Source organism: Oncorhynchus mykiss, chromosome 9 (assembly GCF_013265735.2).
Source record: "Oncorhynchus mykiss isolate Arlee chromosome 9, USDA_OmykA_1.1, whole genome shotgun sequence".
Classification (NCBI taxonomy): Eukaryota; Metazoa; Chordata; class Actinopteri; order Salmoniformes; family Salmonidae; genus Oncorhynchus; species Oncorhynchus mykiss.
The window spans coordinates 19,879,653-19,897,401 of NC_048573.1; the positions used below are offsets into that span (position 1 = coordinate 19,879,653).

Below are 17,749 nucleotides of genomic sequence, written 5' to 3' on the forward strand. Positions count from 1 at the left end.
TGAAATCAACCCTTGCCTTGACAGGAAGCAAATGTAGGGAGGCTAGCACTGGAGTAATATGATCAAATTTCTTGGTTCTAGTCAGGATTCTAGCAGCCGTATTTAGCTCTAACTGAAGTTTTATTTAGTGCTTTATCCGGGTAGCCTGAAAGTAGAGTATTGCAGTAGTCTAACCTAGAAGTAACAAAAGCATGGATTCATTTTTCTGCATCATTTTTGGACAAAGTTTCTGAATTTTGCAATGTTACGTAGATGGAAAAAAAGCTGTCCTTGAAACAGTCTTGATATGTTCGTCAAAAGAGAGATCAGGGTCCAGAGTAACGCAGAGGTCCTTCACAGTTTTATTTGAGACGACTGTACAACCATCAAGATTAATTGTCAAATTCAACAGAAGATCTCTTTTTTTCTTGGGACCTAGAACAAGCATCTCTGTTTTGGCTGAGTTTAAAAGTAGAAAGTTTGCAGCCATCCACTTCCTTATTTCTGAAACACAGATCTCTAGCGAGGGCATTTTTGGGGTTTCACCATGTTTCATTGAAATGTACATAGCAGTGAAAGATAGCAGTGCATAGCAGTGAAAGTTAACATTATGTTTTCGAATGACATCCCCAAGAGGTAAAATTAAATAGTGAAAACAATAGTGGTCCTAAAACGGAACCTTGAGGAACACCGAAATTTACAGTTGATTTGTCAGAGGACAAACCATTCAAAGAGACAAACTGATATCTTTCCGACAGATAAGATCTAAACCAGGCCAGAACTTGTCCGTGTAGACCAATTTGGGTTTCCAATCTCTCCAAAAGAATGTGGTGATCGATTAGTATCAAAAGCAGCACTAAGGTCTAGGAGCACGAGGACAGATGCAGAGCCTCGGTCTGACGCCATTAAAAGGTCATTTACCACCTTCACAAGTGCAGTCTCAGTGCTATGATGGGGTCTAAAACCAGACTGAAGCAATTTGTGTACCTTGTTTGTCTTCAGGAAGGCAGTGAGTTGCTGTGCAACCGCCTTTTCAAAAGATTTTGAGAGGAATGGAAGATTCGATATAGGCCGATAGTTTTTTTATTTTATTTTCTGGGTCAAGGTTTGGCTTTTTCAAGAGAGGCTTTATTACTGCCACTTTTAGTGAGTTTGGTACACATCCGGTGGATAGAGAGCCGGAAGTAGCTCTTTCAGTAGTTTAGTTGGAATGGGGTCCAGTATGCAGCTTGAAGGTTTAGAGGCCATGATTATTTTCATCATTGTGTCAAGAGATATAGTACTAAAACACTTGAGTGTCTCTCTTGATCCTAGGTCCTGGCAGAGATGTGCAGACTCAGGACAACTGAGCTTTGAAGGAATACGCAGATTTAAAGAGGAGTCCGTGATTTTGCTTTCTAACAATCATGATCTTTTCCTCAAAGAAGTTCATGAATTTATCACTGCTGAAGTGAAAGCCATCCTCTCTTGGGGAATGCTGCTTTTTAGTTAGCTTTGCGACAGTATCAAAAATAAATTTAGGATTGTTCTTATTTCCCTCAATTGAGTTGGAGAAATAGGATGATCGAGCAGCAGTGAGGGCTCTTTGATATTGCACAGTACTGTCTTTCCAAGCTAGTCGGAAGACTTCAAGTTTGGTGTGGCGCCATTTCCGTTCCAATTTCCTGGAAGCTTGCTTCAGAGCTCGGGTATTTTCTGTATACCAGGGAGCTAGTTTCTTATGAGAAATGTTTTTAGGGGTGCAACTGCATCTAGGGTATTGCGCAAGGTTAAATTGAGTTCCTCAGTTAGGTGGTTAACTGATTTTTGTCCTCTGATGTCCTTGGGTAGGCAGAGGGGGTCTGGAAGGGCATCAAGGAATCTTTGTGTTGTCTGTTAATTTATAGCACAACTTTTGATGCTCCTTGGTTGGGGTCTGAGCAGATTATTTGTTGCAATTGCAATAAAATGGTGGTCCGTTAGTCCAGGATTATGAGGAAAAACATTAAGATCCACAACATTTATTCCATTTAATCCAATGACTGTTATGTGTAATGGAACAGATCACTAGCTAGCTACATTGATACCGAACTCGCACATGAAAAGCATAGCTAACTAGACAGATAGCATTAACCGATTAGGCCTTACCCGATATGTCTTCACTGACTATAGTTTCATGGGTAGTATCATCACATGTATCGAAGCTATAATGTATCCATATCTGTAATTGCATGAGGGATATCAATATCTGTATTAGTGCAACAAACATGGCATTGTTGCTACAGTAATGCTTGTAGAGAATTCACATTGATTGAGTTTGCTCTTGTGTTTTGTCCAAATGCACGAAAACCAAGCTGGTAGATTCATATATGCAATGCATTTTCACGCTTCATATCCAAATCATCTACAGTACCAGTCAAAAGTTTGGACACACCTACTCATTCAAGGGTTTTTCTTTATTTTTACTATTTTCTACATTGTAGAATAATAGTGAAGACATCAACTATGAAATAACACACAGGGAATCATGTAGGAGCCAAAAAAAGTGTTAAACAAATCTAAATATATTTGAGATTCTTCAAAGTAGCCACTCTTTGCCTTGATGACTGCTTTGCACACTCTTGGCATTCTCTCAACCAGCTTCACCTCGAATGCCGTTCCAACAGTCTTGAAGGAGTTCCCATATATGCTGAGCACTTGTTGGCTGCTTTTCCTTCACTGCGGTCAGACTCATCCCAAACCATCTCAATTGGGTTGAGGTTGGGTGATTGTGGAGGCCAGGTCATCTGATGCAGCACTCCATCACTCTCCTCCTTAGTCAAATAGCCTGGAGGTGTGTTGTCCTGTTGAAAAACAAATTATAGTCCCACTAAGCGCAAACCAGTGTTGTAATTTCTAACAATTTCACAACAATACACACATTTAAATAATGGAATTAAGAATGTATAAATATATATGGACGAGCAATGTCAGAGCAGCATAGACTAAGACACAGTAGAATAGAATCACACCACCTCCTCCATGCTTCACGGTGGGAACCACATATGCGGAGATCATCCGTTCACCTACTCTGCGTCTCAAAGACACGGTGGTTGCAACCAAAAATCTCAAACTTTAGACCAAAGGACAGATTTCCATCGGTCTAATGTCCATTGCTTGTGTTTCTTGGTCCAAGCAGTCTTTTCTTCTTATTGGTGTTTAGTAGTGGTTTCTTTGCAGTAATTTGACCATGAAGGCCTGATTCACGTAGTCGCCTCTGAACAGTTGAGGTTGAGATGTCTGTTACTTGAACTCTGAAGCATTTATTTGGGCTGGTAACTCTAATGAATTTATCCTTTGCAGCAGAGGTGACTCTGGGTCTTCCTTTCCTGTGGTGGTCCTCATGAGAGACAGTTTCATCATAGCGCTTGATGGTTTTTGCTACTGCACTTGAAGAAACATTCAAAGTTCTTGAAATGTTCCGTATTGACTGACCTTCATGTCTTAAAGTAATGATGGACTGTCATTTCTCTTTGCTTATTTGAGCTGTTCTTGCCATATGTACTTTTACCAAATAGGGTTATCTTCTGTATACCACCCCTACCTTGTCACAACACAACTGATTGGCTCAAACACATTAAGAAGGAAATAAATTCCACAAACCTTGAACAAGGAACACCTGTTAATTGAAATGCGTTCCAGTTGACTACCTCATGAAGCTGGTTGAGATAATGCCAGGAGTGTGCAAAGCTGTCAAGGCAAAGGGTGGCTACTTTGAAGAATCTCATATTTGGATTTGTTTAACACTTTTGAGGGGGGGTTACAACGTGCTTCCACATGTTATTTCATGGGTTAGTCTTGTTAGTCTTCACTATTATTCTAAAATGTAGAAAATAATGAAAAACCATTGAATGAGTAGGTGTCCAAACTTTTGACTGGTACCTTTTTTATAAGTAACATCATTGTGCAACTCAATCAACTTTTAAATTCTTTAGGATGATTTAGATGTGAAAATGCCAATGTAGGACCATTAACTTGCACTGGATATCTGACACAAATGCTAAAAAGTTAGCATTTGAAACAGTGGTTAGGTAAACAATCAAAGCATGGGTTGCTGTCATACCTGGTCCATGGACAGCTTACAGGGTAAGAAAACCACAAATTAAGTTGGGTGAACTATCCCTTTAATTAACCATTTTGGGGGGTCCTTTAAAAAAATGATCACCTAATCGTAGGAACCGCACCATCTAGTGGTTAGAACTTGGTAATATCAGGATGTAGGATGGGACATAAACCCAACTAGTTTCACTGAACAGGAAAACATTTTTCAAATTCACTGAGAATTCATTAAATAGGATGAAGAAACAATACTCCGAGCTGCAGCTCCGTACTGTTCAAACGGAACTGATGCTATATACTCGGTGGTGTGGGGGGTCCGTGGGTGGCTTTTGACTTTCTTTTGTGTTCCTCATGTTAGAAAAAAGTTTGTTAAAATCGGATGTTAGATACTATATTGAATGTTATATGAATTCTAGACATTTAAAATGTCCAATTTGGGTGCAATCAATTAGTTTAATCAATGAGTTTATTTTCTCAGCTCAAATTTATATTCAACAATCATTTAGCAGGAATGCTAATATCTGTTTGTTCTGAAATTGTTGGTTACAATCTGAGATGGTGAATGTCAACCCTCTTTGTTGTGTTTTGAGGTGGAACGACCCATCAGTTTGCTCTGGGTGGAATATTATGGTGTTGGTAATGTTGACGGTAGAGTAAATGCGGGACAGTTTGGTAAACACTAGTATGTGCCTGCCTAACTCTCCACCGATTGCTGTCTTTGTAGTGTGTCTGTCAAAGATGAGGAGCTGCAGTGGATTGTTCACAGATCTGTTTCTGTGTTTGTGTACGCGTTCGTTTGCAGATGTGTGTTTTCAAGTTTTGTTCGTCGTTTGTACGGGATATGTATGGTCTACATCACATCGTCCAATGAAATGCAGTTCCTTGGACGATGTATACCATGCGTGCATATGATTAGAAAGAGAGCGAGATGGATATGAGTGTTTGTGTTTGATTGTATGTGTATGAGAGAGACTGAGAGAGGGCCAAGATTGCAACATTTTGAATTTACACATCTTACATACTGTGTTGTGTTTAGAGATGGACTTGGTTGGTCCATGTAAGTGGATGATGGAAGATAACTTTGTCTTTCCACCATATCGATCCTATTAAATTACTAGAGGGGATCATCAACTATATTCAGCCTCAGTTAGATTTTATTCTTGAGTGGGTGGTCAGGGGGCAGGAATATATTTACAAATGTGTACTTCAAATTGACTGCAAGAAGCCTAAACACATATAGTATTTGACTAAAACATAATCATTTCCAACCTTGCTTACATTTGTACGCGATTAAATATATCTCGCTATTATGCGTGGGAATACTTTGGAACAGTGCTGGTGTTTTTAGTCTTTTATGTCCAACAGAGAACTTTGGGAGCCAAATAAAATCACTGTGCGGGCCACCAGTTGGGGAACCTTGGACTATGTCATAAACCCTCAAACTTCCAGAAAGGGGTGAAAATGGCAGCCATTTTGTTTAGGGACAAATCTAAACCAGTCTAATTGGAATGAATGGCAGTAGAGGCATAATCCTGATTTTACCTATGCAGGACATTAAAGGCATGTGATGTATGAGAGATTGTGTAATTGAATTTTCAACATAAAAATATTGTCATATAAATAGTTTATATGGGTTTTATACCAATTGTCTGTAGAAATATCATCTAAAATATATGTAAACAGACAGTCTTAGTTTTATTGGAAAGCTTTGAGTGCTATTATGAGACAATAAAAGTACTTAGACGAGTTGTTAATGCAATATCATCAACTGATTTCAGCCAGTGTATGGCTGGGTATTGACTGCATTGTTTGAATGGCACATTGGCAGTTTAGACACATTTATGGAATCATTCGTGTTCCTGAGTGGCGCAGGGGTCTAAGACGCTGCTTCTCAGTGGAAGAGGCGTCACTGCAGTACCAGGTTTGAATCCAGGCTGCATCACATCCGGCCGTGATTGGGAGTCCCATAGGGCGACACAGAATTGGCCCAGTGTCGTCCGGGGTAGGCCATCATTGTAAATAAGAATTTGTTCTTAACTGACTTGCCAAGTTAAATAAAGGTTAAAGATTTTATTTTAAGTCCTCTAAAACTGTCTGGCTAGCTAACAAACATACAGTGCAGATACACTATGTATACAAAGTATGTGGACACTCCTTCAGATTAGTGGATTCGGCTATCTCAGCCACACTCGTTGCTGACAGTGTGTATAAAATAGAGCACACAGCCATGCAATGTCCATAGACAAACATTGGCAGTAGAATAGCCTTACTAAAGAGAATAGTGACTCTTTAAACGTGGCACCGACATAGGATGCCATCTTTCCAACAAGTACATTCATCAAATTTCTTCCCTGCTATAACTGCCCTGGTCAACTGTAAGTGCTGTTATTGTGAAGTGAATACTTCTAGGAGCAACAACGGCTCAGACGCAGTGGTAGGCCACACAAGTTCACAGAACAAGACCTCTGAGTGCTGAAACGTGTAGCAATCATCTGTCCTCGGTTGCAACACTCACTACCAAGTTCCACACTTCCTCTGGAAGCAACGTCAGCACAATAACTGTTCATCTGAAGCTTCGTGAAATTAGTTTCCATGGCCGAGCAGCCGCACACATGCCTAAGATTCCCATGCACAATGCCAATCGTCGGCTGGAGTGGTGTAATGCTCGCCGCTGTTTGACTCCCGAGTAGTTGAAACGCGTTCCCTGGAGTGATTAATCACGCTTCACCATCTGGCAGTCTGACAGATCACTCTGGGTTTGGTGGATGCCAGGAGAAGCGCTACCTGCCTGAAAGCATATTGTCAGCTGTAAGGTTTGGTGGAGGAGGAATAATGGTATCGGGCTGTTTTTCATGGTTTGGGCTAGGTCCCTTAGTTCCATTGAAGGGAAGTCAACGCTACAGTGTACAATGACATTCTATACAATTCTGTACTGACGATTTTGTGGCAACAGTTTGGGGAAAGCACTTTCCTGTTTCAGCATGACAATGCCCCTGTGCACAAAGCGAGGTCCATACAGAAATGGTTTGTCGACATTTCTGTGGATGAACTGGACTGGCCTGCACAGAGCCCTGACTTCAACCCCATCGAACACCTTTGGGATGAATTGGAACTCCGACTGCGAGCCAGGCCTTATTGCCCAACTTTAGTGCCCAACCTCACTAATGCTCTTGTGGCTGAATGGAAGCAATGTTCCAACATCTAATGGAAAGCCTTCCCGGAAGAGTGGAGGCTGTCATACACTACCAGTCAAAAGTTTTAGAACACCTACTCATTCCAGGATTTCTCTTTATTTGTACTATTTTCTACATTGTAGAATAATAGTGAAGACATCAAAACTATGAAATAACACGCATGGAATCATGTAGTAACCAAAAAGTGTTAAACAAATCTAAATATATAGATTCTTCAAAGTAGCCACTCTTGGCCTTGATGACAGCTTTGCATCAAGGCACACCTGTTAATTGAAATGCATTCCAGGTGACTACCTCATGAAGCTGGTTGAGAGATTGCCAAGAGTGTGCAAAGCTGTCATCAAGGCAAAGGCTATTTTGAAGAATGTCAAATATAAAATATATTTTGATTTGGTTAACACGTTCTTAGTTTCTACATGATTCCTGTATGTTATTTCATAGTTTTGATGTCTTCAATATTATTCGACAATGTAGAAAATAGTAAAAAAGAATTTAACCCTTGAATGAGTAGGTGTTCTAAAACTTTTGACCGGTAGTGTAGTTGTAAATGGGCGGACCAACTCTCTATTAAAGCCCATGATTTAGGAATTAATGTTCAAAGAGCAGATGTCCACATACTTTTGGTCATGTAGTGTAAATTCTTCAAATTGATTATTTTACATTATTACAGCACTGGCAAACAATGGTTGACCTTTATAGACCCAGTCAGTATTAGAATGTTTCTGCCCTTCCCAACTGTGGGGAAAATAACCTGTGATTACCTAGGTTACCCCATTGACTCACAGCAAAAACTAGTACCTTTTTCAAATGCAATATTCTTGTCAATGTTTCTTTTAAGTACAACGTGTCTAAAGTTGACCTTCAACATTGCCTGCTCCCAAGCGTTCTTTCTACTTAGAAAAACGTAATATGTAGGGCTTCCCGCATGCCCCTTTTCATGACCGTGCTAGCATCCACGCGAGTAACTAACTAGCCAAGACCAACAATGCAAACAAACGGACTATAAACAGCTACAAGTAGTGAGTGGACTTACAAACAACAGACTATATATACTAAACAAGTTTAATGTCTTACCTGGGTTGAAATGTTTTCCACAAATATAGCTACATTGTAGCTGTGTTAGAGAGGGGTAAAGATAAAGATGGTTTTGTAGCCTACTTGGACACCGGGTCCCCACGTTTCCTACGCCTGAAGCCACAGGGCTCTTGTCGCAGGCTCTATTTCCCTACGTGGGAGCATTGCAATCCGTAGTTTGGTATTTTTGACCTGGTTACATGTACATTTTCATCTAAGTCTATGCTAGGTGAAGCTCCGCCTTATCTCAGCTCACAGGTCAAGAAAACAACACCCACCCGTAGCACGTGCTCCAGCAGGTATATCTCACTGGTCATCCCCAAAGCCAACACCTCCTTTGGCCGCCTTTCCTTCCAGCTCTCTGCTGCCAATGACTGGAACAAATTGCAAAAATCGCTGAAGCTGGTGACTTGTATTTCCCTCACTAACTTTAAACATCAGCTAACCGATCACTGCAGCTGTACATAGGCCATCTGTAAATAGCACACCCAATCTACCTACCCCATCCCCATATTGTTTTTATTTACTTTTCTGCTCTTTTGCACACCAGTATTTCTACTTGCACATCACCATCTGCTCATCTATCACTCCAGTGTTAATCTGCTAAATTGTAATTACTTCGCTACAATGGCCTATTTATTGCCTTACCACCTCACGCCATTTGCACACACTGTATATAGACTTTCTTTTTTTCTATTTTGTTATTGATGGACGCTTGTTTTTTCCATGTGTAACTCTGTTTGTCACACTGCTTTGCTTTATCTTGGCCAGGTCGCAGTTGTAAATAAGAACTTGTTCTCAACTAGCTTACCTGGTTAAATAAAGGTGAAATACAATAAAAAAAATTAACACAGCAGCTTTTCGGGCATATTTTGTTATTTCTGTATAACAAATAATCAACAATGAAGTTGGCTCCTTTACATTGGGGGTCAATAGGAAATCATGTTTTCCCAACTTTGTGTGCGTGGTCAATGGGAATTCCTTACTATGTGAATATGGACTCTGAGTATACCATCAAAAGAAGGTTCATGTCCATTCTAGTATTCAAATTCCTAATTCAGCGCTTTCCACACGGTAAGGCATTGCCAGTCTTAGGCCTAGTCCAGATCTGTAACTCAAATTCCTGGGCTGTTGTAACTCTCTTACATAGCCTATCCCTAGCACCTAAGCCTAGCCCTAGTACCTAACCCTACTCAACTGGGGGACAGACAGGAGAGAGCTGGTGAGAGAGAAACAAGACAGACAGATGGTGAGAGCGTTTCAGCCGGTGTTGGCTTTGGCCTATAGGCAAGTTAATTTACAATTGCGAGCTGGCCAAGATAAAGCAAAGCAGTTCGACACATACAACAACACAAAGTTACACATGGAGTAAAACAAACATACAGTAGAAAAATAAGTCTATATACAATGTGAGCAAATGAGGTGAGATAAGGGGAGTAAAGGCAAAAAAGGTGGCGAAGTAAATACAATATAGCAAGTAAAACACTGGAATGGTAAATTTGCAGTGGAAGTGTGCGAAGTAGAGAGAAATAATGGGGAGCTAAATAAATACAGTAAGGGAAGAGGTAGCTGTTTGGGATAAATTATAGATGGGCTATGTACAGGTGCAGTAATCTGTTAGCTGCTCTGACAGCTGGTGCTTAAAGCTAGTGAGGGAGTTAAGTGTTTCCAGTTTCAGAGATTTTTGTAGTTCGTTCTAGTCATTGGCAGCAGAGAACTGGAAGGAGAGGCGGCCGAAGGAAGAATTGGTTTTGGGGTGACCAGAGAGATATACCTGCTGGAGCGCGTGCTACAGGTGGGTGCTGCTACGGTGACCGACAAGCTATGGGGGGACTTTACCTAGCAGGGTCTTGTAGATGACCTGGAGCCAGTGGGTTTGGCGACGAGTATGAAGCGAGGGCCAGCCAACGAGAGCGTACAGGTCGCAGTGGTGGGTAGTATATGGGGCTTTGGTGACAAAACGGATGGCACTGTGATAGACTGCATCCAATTTATTGAGTAGGGTATTGGAGGCTATTTTGTAAATGAGTCGAGGATCGGTAGGATGGTCAGTTTTACAAGGGTATGTTTGGCAGCATGAGTGAAGGATGCTGTGTTTCGAAATAGGAAGCCAATTCTAGATTTAACTTGGATTGGAGATGTTTGATTTGAGTCTGGAAGGAGAGTTTAGTCTAACCAGACACCTAGGTAGTTGTCCACATATTCTAAGTCAGAACTGTCCAGAGTAGTGATGTTGGACGGGCGGGCAGGTGCAGGCGGCGATCGGTTGAAGAGCATGCGTTTAGTTTTACTTGTATTTAAGAGCAATTGGAGGCCATGGAAGGAGAGTTGTATGTTATTGAAGCTCGCCTGGAGGGCTGTTAACAGTGTCCAAAGAAGGGCCAGAAGTATACAGAATGGTGTGGTCTGCGTAGAGGTGGATCAGAGACTCACCAGCAGCAAGAGCGACATCATTGATGTACACAGAAGAGAGTCGGTCCAAGAATTGAACCCTGTGGCACCCCCATAGACTGCCAGAGGCCCGGACAACAGGCCCTCCGATTTGACACACTGAACTCTATCAGAGAAGTAGTTGGTGAACAAGGCGAGGCAGTCATTTGAGAAACCAAGGCTATCGAGTCTGCCGATGAGGATGTGGTGATTTGACAGAGTCGAAAGCCTTGGCCAGGTCAATGAATACGGCTGCACAGTATTGATTCCTATCGATGGCGGTTAAGATATCGTTTAGGACCTTGAGCGTGGCTGAGGTGCACCCATGACCAGCTCTGAAACCAGATTGCATAGCGGAAAAGGTGCGGTAGGAATCGAAATGGTCGGCATTCTGTTTGTTGACTTGGCTTTCGAAGACCTTAGAAAGGCAGGGTAGGATAAATATAGGTCTGTAGCAGTTTGGGTCAAGAGTGTCCCCCACCCCCCCCCCCCTTTGAAGAGGGGGATGACCACAGCTGCTTTCCAATCTTTGGGAATCTCAGACGACACGAGAGGTTGAACAGACTAGTAATAGGGCTTGCAACAATTATGGCAGATCATTTTTAGAAAGAAAGGGTCCAGATTGTCCAGCCCGGCTTATTTGTAGGGGTCCAGATTTTGCAGCTCTTTCAGTACATCAGCTGACTGGATTTGGGAGAAGGAGAAATGGGGAAGGCTTGTGCGAGTTGCTGTGGGGGGTGCAGTACTGTTGACCAGGGTAGGGGTAGCCAGGTGGAAAGCATGGCTAGCTGTAGAAAAATGGTTATTGAAATTCTCAATTATAGTGGATTTATCGGTGGTGACAGTGTTTCCTAGCCTCAGAGCTGTGGGCAGCTGGAAGGAGGTGTTCTTATTCTCCATGGACTTTAGTGTCCCAGAACTTTTTTGAGTTGAAGGAGGCAAATTTCTGCTTGAAAAAGCTACAATGACATGACAAGAAGCTGCCATGTGGGGAATTGTAGGTGGCTTGTTTCAGCTTGTTGTCTTGTTATTGATACCATGTCTTGTTTTGACTGATGTCTATGCTAATATGGCAAAACATTTGCTTGCTATCCAAGAACTGTAAAAATGTATTTGAGACAAGTGCTCATTGTGGAATGTATTTGTTTTCAATAAACATTTGGAGACTAAATATAGTTTACATGTTGTCAGTCTAAGCCAACCGTGTCTGTTTTGCCCCATAGTTGCACACCCAATGCTTTTGTTGCGAAACAACCAACCTGTCTAACAGAGGAAAAAGTAAATTAACTCATTTGGAATGACGTGTAGGCTTACGAAGATATACAATGTTTTGAACATAACTGACAATGTAAAAATGGACAAATTAATAGATGAATGAATAAATGTAGATAAACTCACCCTTCTCTTCCTGCTACAGGTGAACTCTTGGAGCGGCTCCATAGAGATCGGGGTGACTTCTCTGGACCCGGCTGGTCTCGACTTCCCCAGCAGCGCTACGGGTCTGAAGGGAGGCTCCTGGATCGTGTCTGGCTGCTCGGTGCTACGTGACGGTCGCTCCGTCCTTGAGGAGTACGGCCGAGACCTGGACCAGCTGTCTGAGGGCGACCGTGTGGGCATACAGGTAGGTAGCCTAGTGGGTTAACAAGGCAGACTAGTGGCCGGAAGGTCGTCGGTTCAAGCCCTGGGCCAGGCACTAAATTGGTAACAATCTCTACAATACTCTCTATCCAGGGGCGCTGCTTCATGGCTGACCCTGTTCGTGTCAATTCTGTGTTTAGATGGGCTAAGCAAAAAAATTACAAATGATCACTTTTCTTATTTCTGTTCTACTGTACAGCGGAGCACCCATGGCGAGCTCCACCTGTGGGTGAACGGGCAGGACTGTGGCGCGGCTGCCAGTGGTCTCCCGACGGGCCTCTGGGCGGTGGTGGACCTCTATGGCAAGTGTACGCAAGTGACTGTGGTGAGCTGCGAGCCGCCGTCCTTGGCGGAGAGAGACACTGAGAGGGAGACGGTGGAGGAGCGTGAGCAGGAAGACGAGGAGGAAGAGGTGGTGGTGTGCGGGGTCAGGGAGGGGGAGTTCGGGGGTCTGACGTCAGCGGTGAACCTGGCGGCGGTGACAAACGGGACATTAGAGGAAGGTAGGACTTGTTGATGTTTTTGTTTATCTATTGAAATGGAGGGTTTGTTGTGTAAAAGGGTGTAGTAATGAGGGAAAGGACTCTTCTCTCTTTTTTGTTTTGTCTTCTCATTCCTGTTTTGTCTCAGTGCCTGAGCTCCCTCCTACTCATAACCGACCTGACAAGTTTCCCAACAACCTTGAGCCTGAGACAGGTAAGAAAATCAAAACCTCTACCCCAATCTCAGTTGCACCATTGACCAAATGTAAGTCTCCATCTTTCTCTCCCTCCCCTATAGTTCTGACGGAGCACCAGCTCTTTGACGTGTTAAACAATGCCATTGTATCCCTTTACCGCTCTGAGGACAATGGAGGGGGAGATCTGGGAGGAGGTGGAATAGGGAGAGACTCAGGAACAGGAAGTAGAGGGGACAGGGGGAGCAGCAGCGGTGGGGGATCCGTTAACGGTAACAGTAGTGACAGCGGGGGCGGGACCGGCAATACTGGAAGCATCAACAGCCCTGCAGGTGGCGGAGGGGCGAGACTCGGGGCAGTGACGGGCGGGATGCTGACCAATGATGCGCTGCTGTTCCACGAGAAGTGCGGCACACTGATCAAGCTGAGCAACAACAACAAGACGGCGGAGAGGCGGCGGCCTCTGGACGAGTTCAACAACGGCGTGGTCATGACCAACCGGCCGCTTCGACACAACGAGATGTTTGAGGTGCGGCCAATCACTGGCTCCGATACTGAGATATGTGAATTCTTGGAAGGGGTTGAAACGAGGGGCTTAGATCAAGGTGTTTAATAACATTTATTTGGTCATTCTTAATTTGAATGCTCATAAGAAATAGCCTACACACCACTGTCATAGTAATGACATAACAGCTGTCAAAGTAATAATATAACAGCTGTCATAACTGTTTACTTTCATTTTCATGACCTCTAATGACAGAGGGGTCAAGTAAATATCACCACTGAAGTTGACATGTCAGAGTTTGAACCTAATCCTCTAATCTCCATATGGTAGAGTTGAATCTTTCAGATTAGCCAATGAATATTCGTTAACTTTACTTGTCAGTCATAATATGTCATAACACCTTGACATAACCGGTCATAAAATGGTCATAACACTCATGACACATATTTAGACCTGTTTTTGACATACACCACCGTTCAAAAGTTTGGCGTCACTTAGAAATGTCCTTGTTTTTGAAAGTAAAGTAAAAAGAAATTGCCCATTAAAATAACATGAAATTGATCAGAAGTAGTGTAGACATTGTCGATGTTGTAAATGACTATTGTAGCTGGAAACGTCTGATTTTTAATGGAATATCTACATAGACGTACAGAGGCCCATTACCAGCAACCATCACTCCTGTGTTCCAATGGCAAGTTGTGTTAGCTAATCCAAGTTTGCAATTTTAAAAGGCTAATTGATCATTAAACTCTTGCAATTATTTTAGCACAGCTTAAACCTGTTGTCCTGATTTTAAAGAAGCAATAAAACTGTCAGGGAAAAAATACATTTGAATAAATGTGGATTTTGACACTTATGTGGTGTAGGTGTCATAACCAGCCGTAAAACATGATTAAATATATAGGTCATGAGTGTTATGACCATATGACAGGTTGTCAGCTGTTATGACATGGTTATGACTGTCATATCGTGTTGACGCTGAGTGTCAAGTGAAGTGTTACCGAATATTCATATGTTACAGCCACAGGGTGTGAATGAATAGATAATAACATTTCCGATGGACTGCAGCTTGAGATTAATAATGGAAAAATAGTAAGTGTTTCTATATTCTAAAAGAGAGAGAATTCACTAGAAACCAAATAGACCAAAGCAGGGAAAGGACTGTCTGAACTTCTCCAATAAGAAACGTTTGTTTCTGTTGCGAAACCTTTTGCGCCTCTAGTTTCTGAATGCGCCCCTGGTTTCTGTTGTGCCACAGATCCGCATAGATAAGCTGGTGGACAAGTGGTCGGGGTCGATCGAGATCGGCGTGACAACACACAACCCCAACAACTTGGACTACCCAGCCACAATGACAAATCTGCGCTCAGGTACGTTACGCATGCATGCATACGCACACTAGCGTAGTGTTGCTCTAACCCAATATACAACTAGATCTATTCATTCCACAACAAACTGCACGCATGTTCGATCAATCCCTCCAGGATTCTGCATCACAATTATTTTTGGGGGGCAAAATCAAAAATTTCCCGCATGTTATGCGAGGGCTTGCTATAAAACAGTCAAATCATTGCAATATTATCGCATAAAACTGACCCGGTCAACACAGTACAAAAAGGATAGCATTTTCAACCAATCACCACACAGTTGCCACATAATATGGTTCAATCAAGCAACACTTCCCCGAACCAATTCCTTTGTCAGCGCATTTTCGCAAGGAAATTGACAGTCATTGCATATTGCCATGAAAAATGTCAGAATTGCTGCTGAAAAAAAGATGTAGTTTTGCCTGCAAATATCACAAATAAATCCCAGCGGAATCCTGGAGGGACTGTTCAATCTTGTTCTTTACAACGCACAAGGCTACATCTTGCTGTGTTTTTTTTTCTCTCTCTTGCTCTTCCAGGTACAATCATGATGAGTGGCTGTGGGATCCTGACGAATGGCAAGGGAACACGTCGGGAGTACTGTGAATTCAGCCTGGATGAACTGCAGGTCAGTGACACACACACACACACACACTCTCATCTCTAACATCTTAACCATGACACTCTGACTTCCATTCCAGGAGGGGGATCACATAGGCTTGATGCACAAGGCCAGCGGAGCTCTTCACTTCTACATCAATGGCATCGACCAAGGTGAGAGTGACACGCCAGGAGCATCCGGCACTATGTTGTTGAACGCTGAGCTGTAGTCAATGAATAGCATTCTCACATAGTGAGGGCAGTGTGGAGTGCAATAGAGATGGCATCATCTGTGGCTGTGTTTGGGCGGTATGCAAATTGGAGTGGGTCTAGGGTTAATGTGAGTTATGACCAGCCTTTCAAAGCACTTCATGGCTATGGATGTGAGTGCTATGGGTCTGTAGTCATTTAGGCAGGTCACCTTAGTGTTCTTGGGCACAGGCACTATGGTGGTCTGCTTGAAACATGTTGGTATTACAGACTCAATCAGGGACATGTTGAAAATGTCAGTGAAGACACCTGCCAGTTTGTCAGCACATGCCCGGAGCCCATGTCCTGGTAATCCGTCTGGCCCCGCGGCCTTGTGAATGTTGACCTGTTTAAAGGTCTTACTCACGTCGGCTACGGCGAGCGTGATCACACAGTCTTCCGGAACAGCTGATGCTCTCATGCATGCCTCAGTGTTGCTTGCCTCGACGCGAGCGTAGAAGTGATTTAGCTCGTCAAATTGTAGTACAATTTGATCTTAGCCCTGTATTGGCGCTTTGCCTGTTTGATGGTTTGTCGGAGGGCATAGCAGGATTTCTTATAATCTTCCAGGTTAGAGTCCCGGACCTTGAAAGCGGCAGCTCAACCCTTTAGCTCTGTCGGATGTTGCCTGTAATCCATGGCTTCTGGTTGGGGTATGTACTTAGTCACTGTGGGGACAACGTCTTCGATGCACTTATTGATCAAGCCAGTGACTGATGTGGTGTACTCCTCAATGCCATTGGAGGAATCCCGGAAGCTTTGTATGCTTCTCTGTGTGGAGTACAGGTGATCTAGATTTTTTTTTTCCCCTCTGGTTGCGCGTTTACCATGTTGATAGAAATTGGGTAAATGGATTTAAGTTTCCCTGCATTAAAGTCCCCGGCCACTAGGAACGCCGCCTCTGGGTGAGTGGTTTCCTGTTTGCTTATTTCCTTATACAGCTGACTGAGTGCGGTCTTAGTGCCAGCATCTGTCTGTGGTGGTAAATAAACAGCCATGAACAGCCAGATGAAAACTCTCTTGGCAAATAGTGTGGTATACAGCTTATAAGATACTCTACTTCAGGTGGGCAAAATCTAGAGACTTCTTTAGATTTCGTGCACCAGCTGTTATTAACCTTGCAGTGTGAAGGACAGGCAAACCATGATGCTGCAATTTAATATGGCAATACTGAAAAGGCAGCAGAAATGCAAGTATATGATTTATTAATGGGCACATCGTTAACGCTTGCTATGTTTTACATGTCATTTGATGGACTGTTTACGTCATTGTCATGCAGAGGAGTTTTGCCCCATACAGTGTATCAATGTCAGTTCGAGAAACACGTACAATTGTAAATCATTATGCACCACATTTCATCCAAGTCGTCCATAACCTCAATTTGACCTCTGACCCTGCCCCTTAGGCGTGGCAGCGGCCCAGACGCCCGCCGTAGTCTACGCCGTGGTCGACCTCTACGGCATGGCTGTCAAGGTGACCATCGTCCACAATCACAACCACAGCGACCGCCTCCGCCGCAACAACGCCATCATGCGGGCGCTGTCGCCAGACGTTGGGCGCCCCCGGCCTGCCCACTCCCTCACGCCGGACCCCGACACTCCCGACCGCCTCCTCTTTCACTCCAACTGTGGCCAAAAGGCAGCCATCATCAGCGAGGGCAGGACGGCTCTTCGCCCTCAGTATGTATTGTATCCATGGTCCTAGTGCCTTATTGCATAAATATACGAGGGGGTGTGGTATATGGCCAATATACCACGGCTAAGGGCTGTTCTTAGGCACAACGCAAGGAGTACCAGGACACAGCCCTTAGCCGTGGTATATCGGCTATGTACCACAAAACCCAGAGGTGCCTTATTGCTATTAAAAATTGGTTACCAACGTAATTAGAGCCGCAATAATAAACGTTTTGTCATACCCATTGCATACGGTCTGATATACCACTGCTTTCAGCCAATCAGCA

General features: G+C 43.2%; 1 protein-coding gene across 10 annotated transcripts in view; it reads left to right on the forward strand.

The window, feature by feature from the left end:
* Nucleotides 1-17,749, forward strand: part of LOC110531697 (neuralized-like protein 4) — a 37,918-nt gene that overhangs the window by 3,432 nt on the left and 16,737 nt on the right. For 7 of the 10 annotated variants that reach the window (XM_021615017.2, XM_021615019.2, XM_021615020.2 and 4 more), the window contains exons 2-8: nucleotides 12,172-12,375; nucleotides 12,592-12,895; nucleotides 13,023-13,597; nucleotides 14,832-14,943; nucleotides 15,480-15,568; nucleotides 15,642-15,714; nucleotides 17,195-17,468. In XM_021615017.2, the coding sequence (XP_021470692.2) occupies nucleotides 12,172-12,375; nucleotides 12,592-12,895; nucleotides 13,023-13,597; nucleotides 14,832-14,943; nucleotides 15,480-15,568; nucleotides 15,642-15,714; nucleotides 17,195-17,468 (1,631 nt within the window). The remainder of the gene's footprint in view (nucleotides 1-12,171; nucleotides 12,376-12,591; nucleotides 12,896-13,022; nucleotides 13,598-14,831; nucleotides 14,944-15,479; nucleotides 15,569-15,641; nucleotides 15,715-17,194; nucleotides 17,469-17,749) is intronic. The other 3 variants (XM_021615024.2, XM_021615025.2, XM_021615026.2) reach the window with 1 other exon arrangement.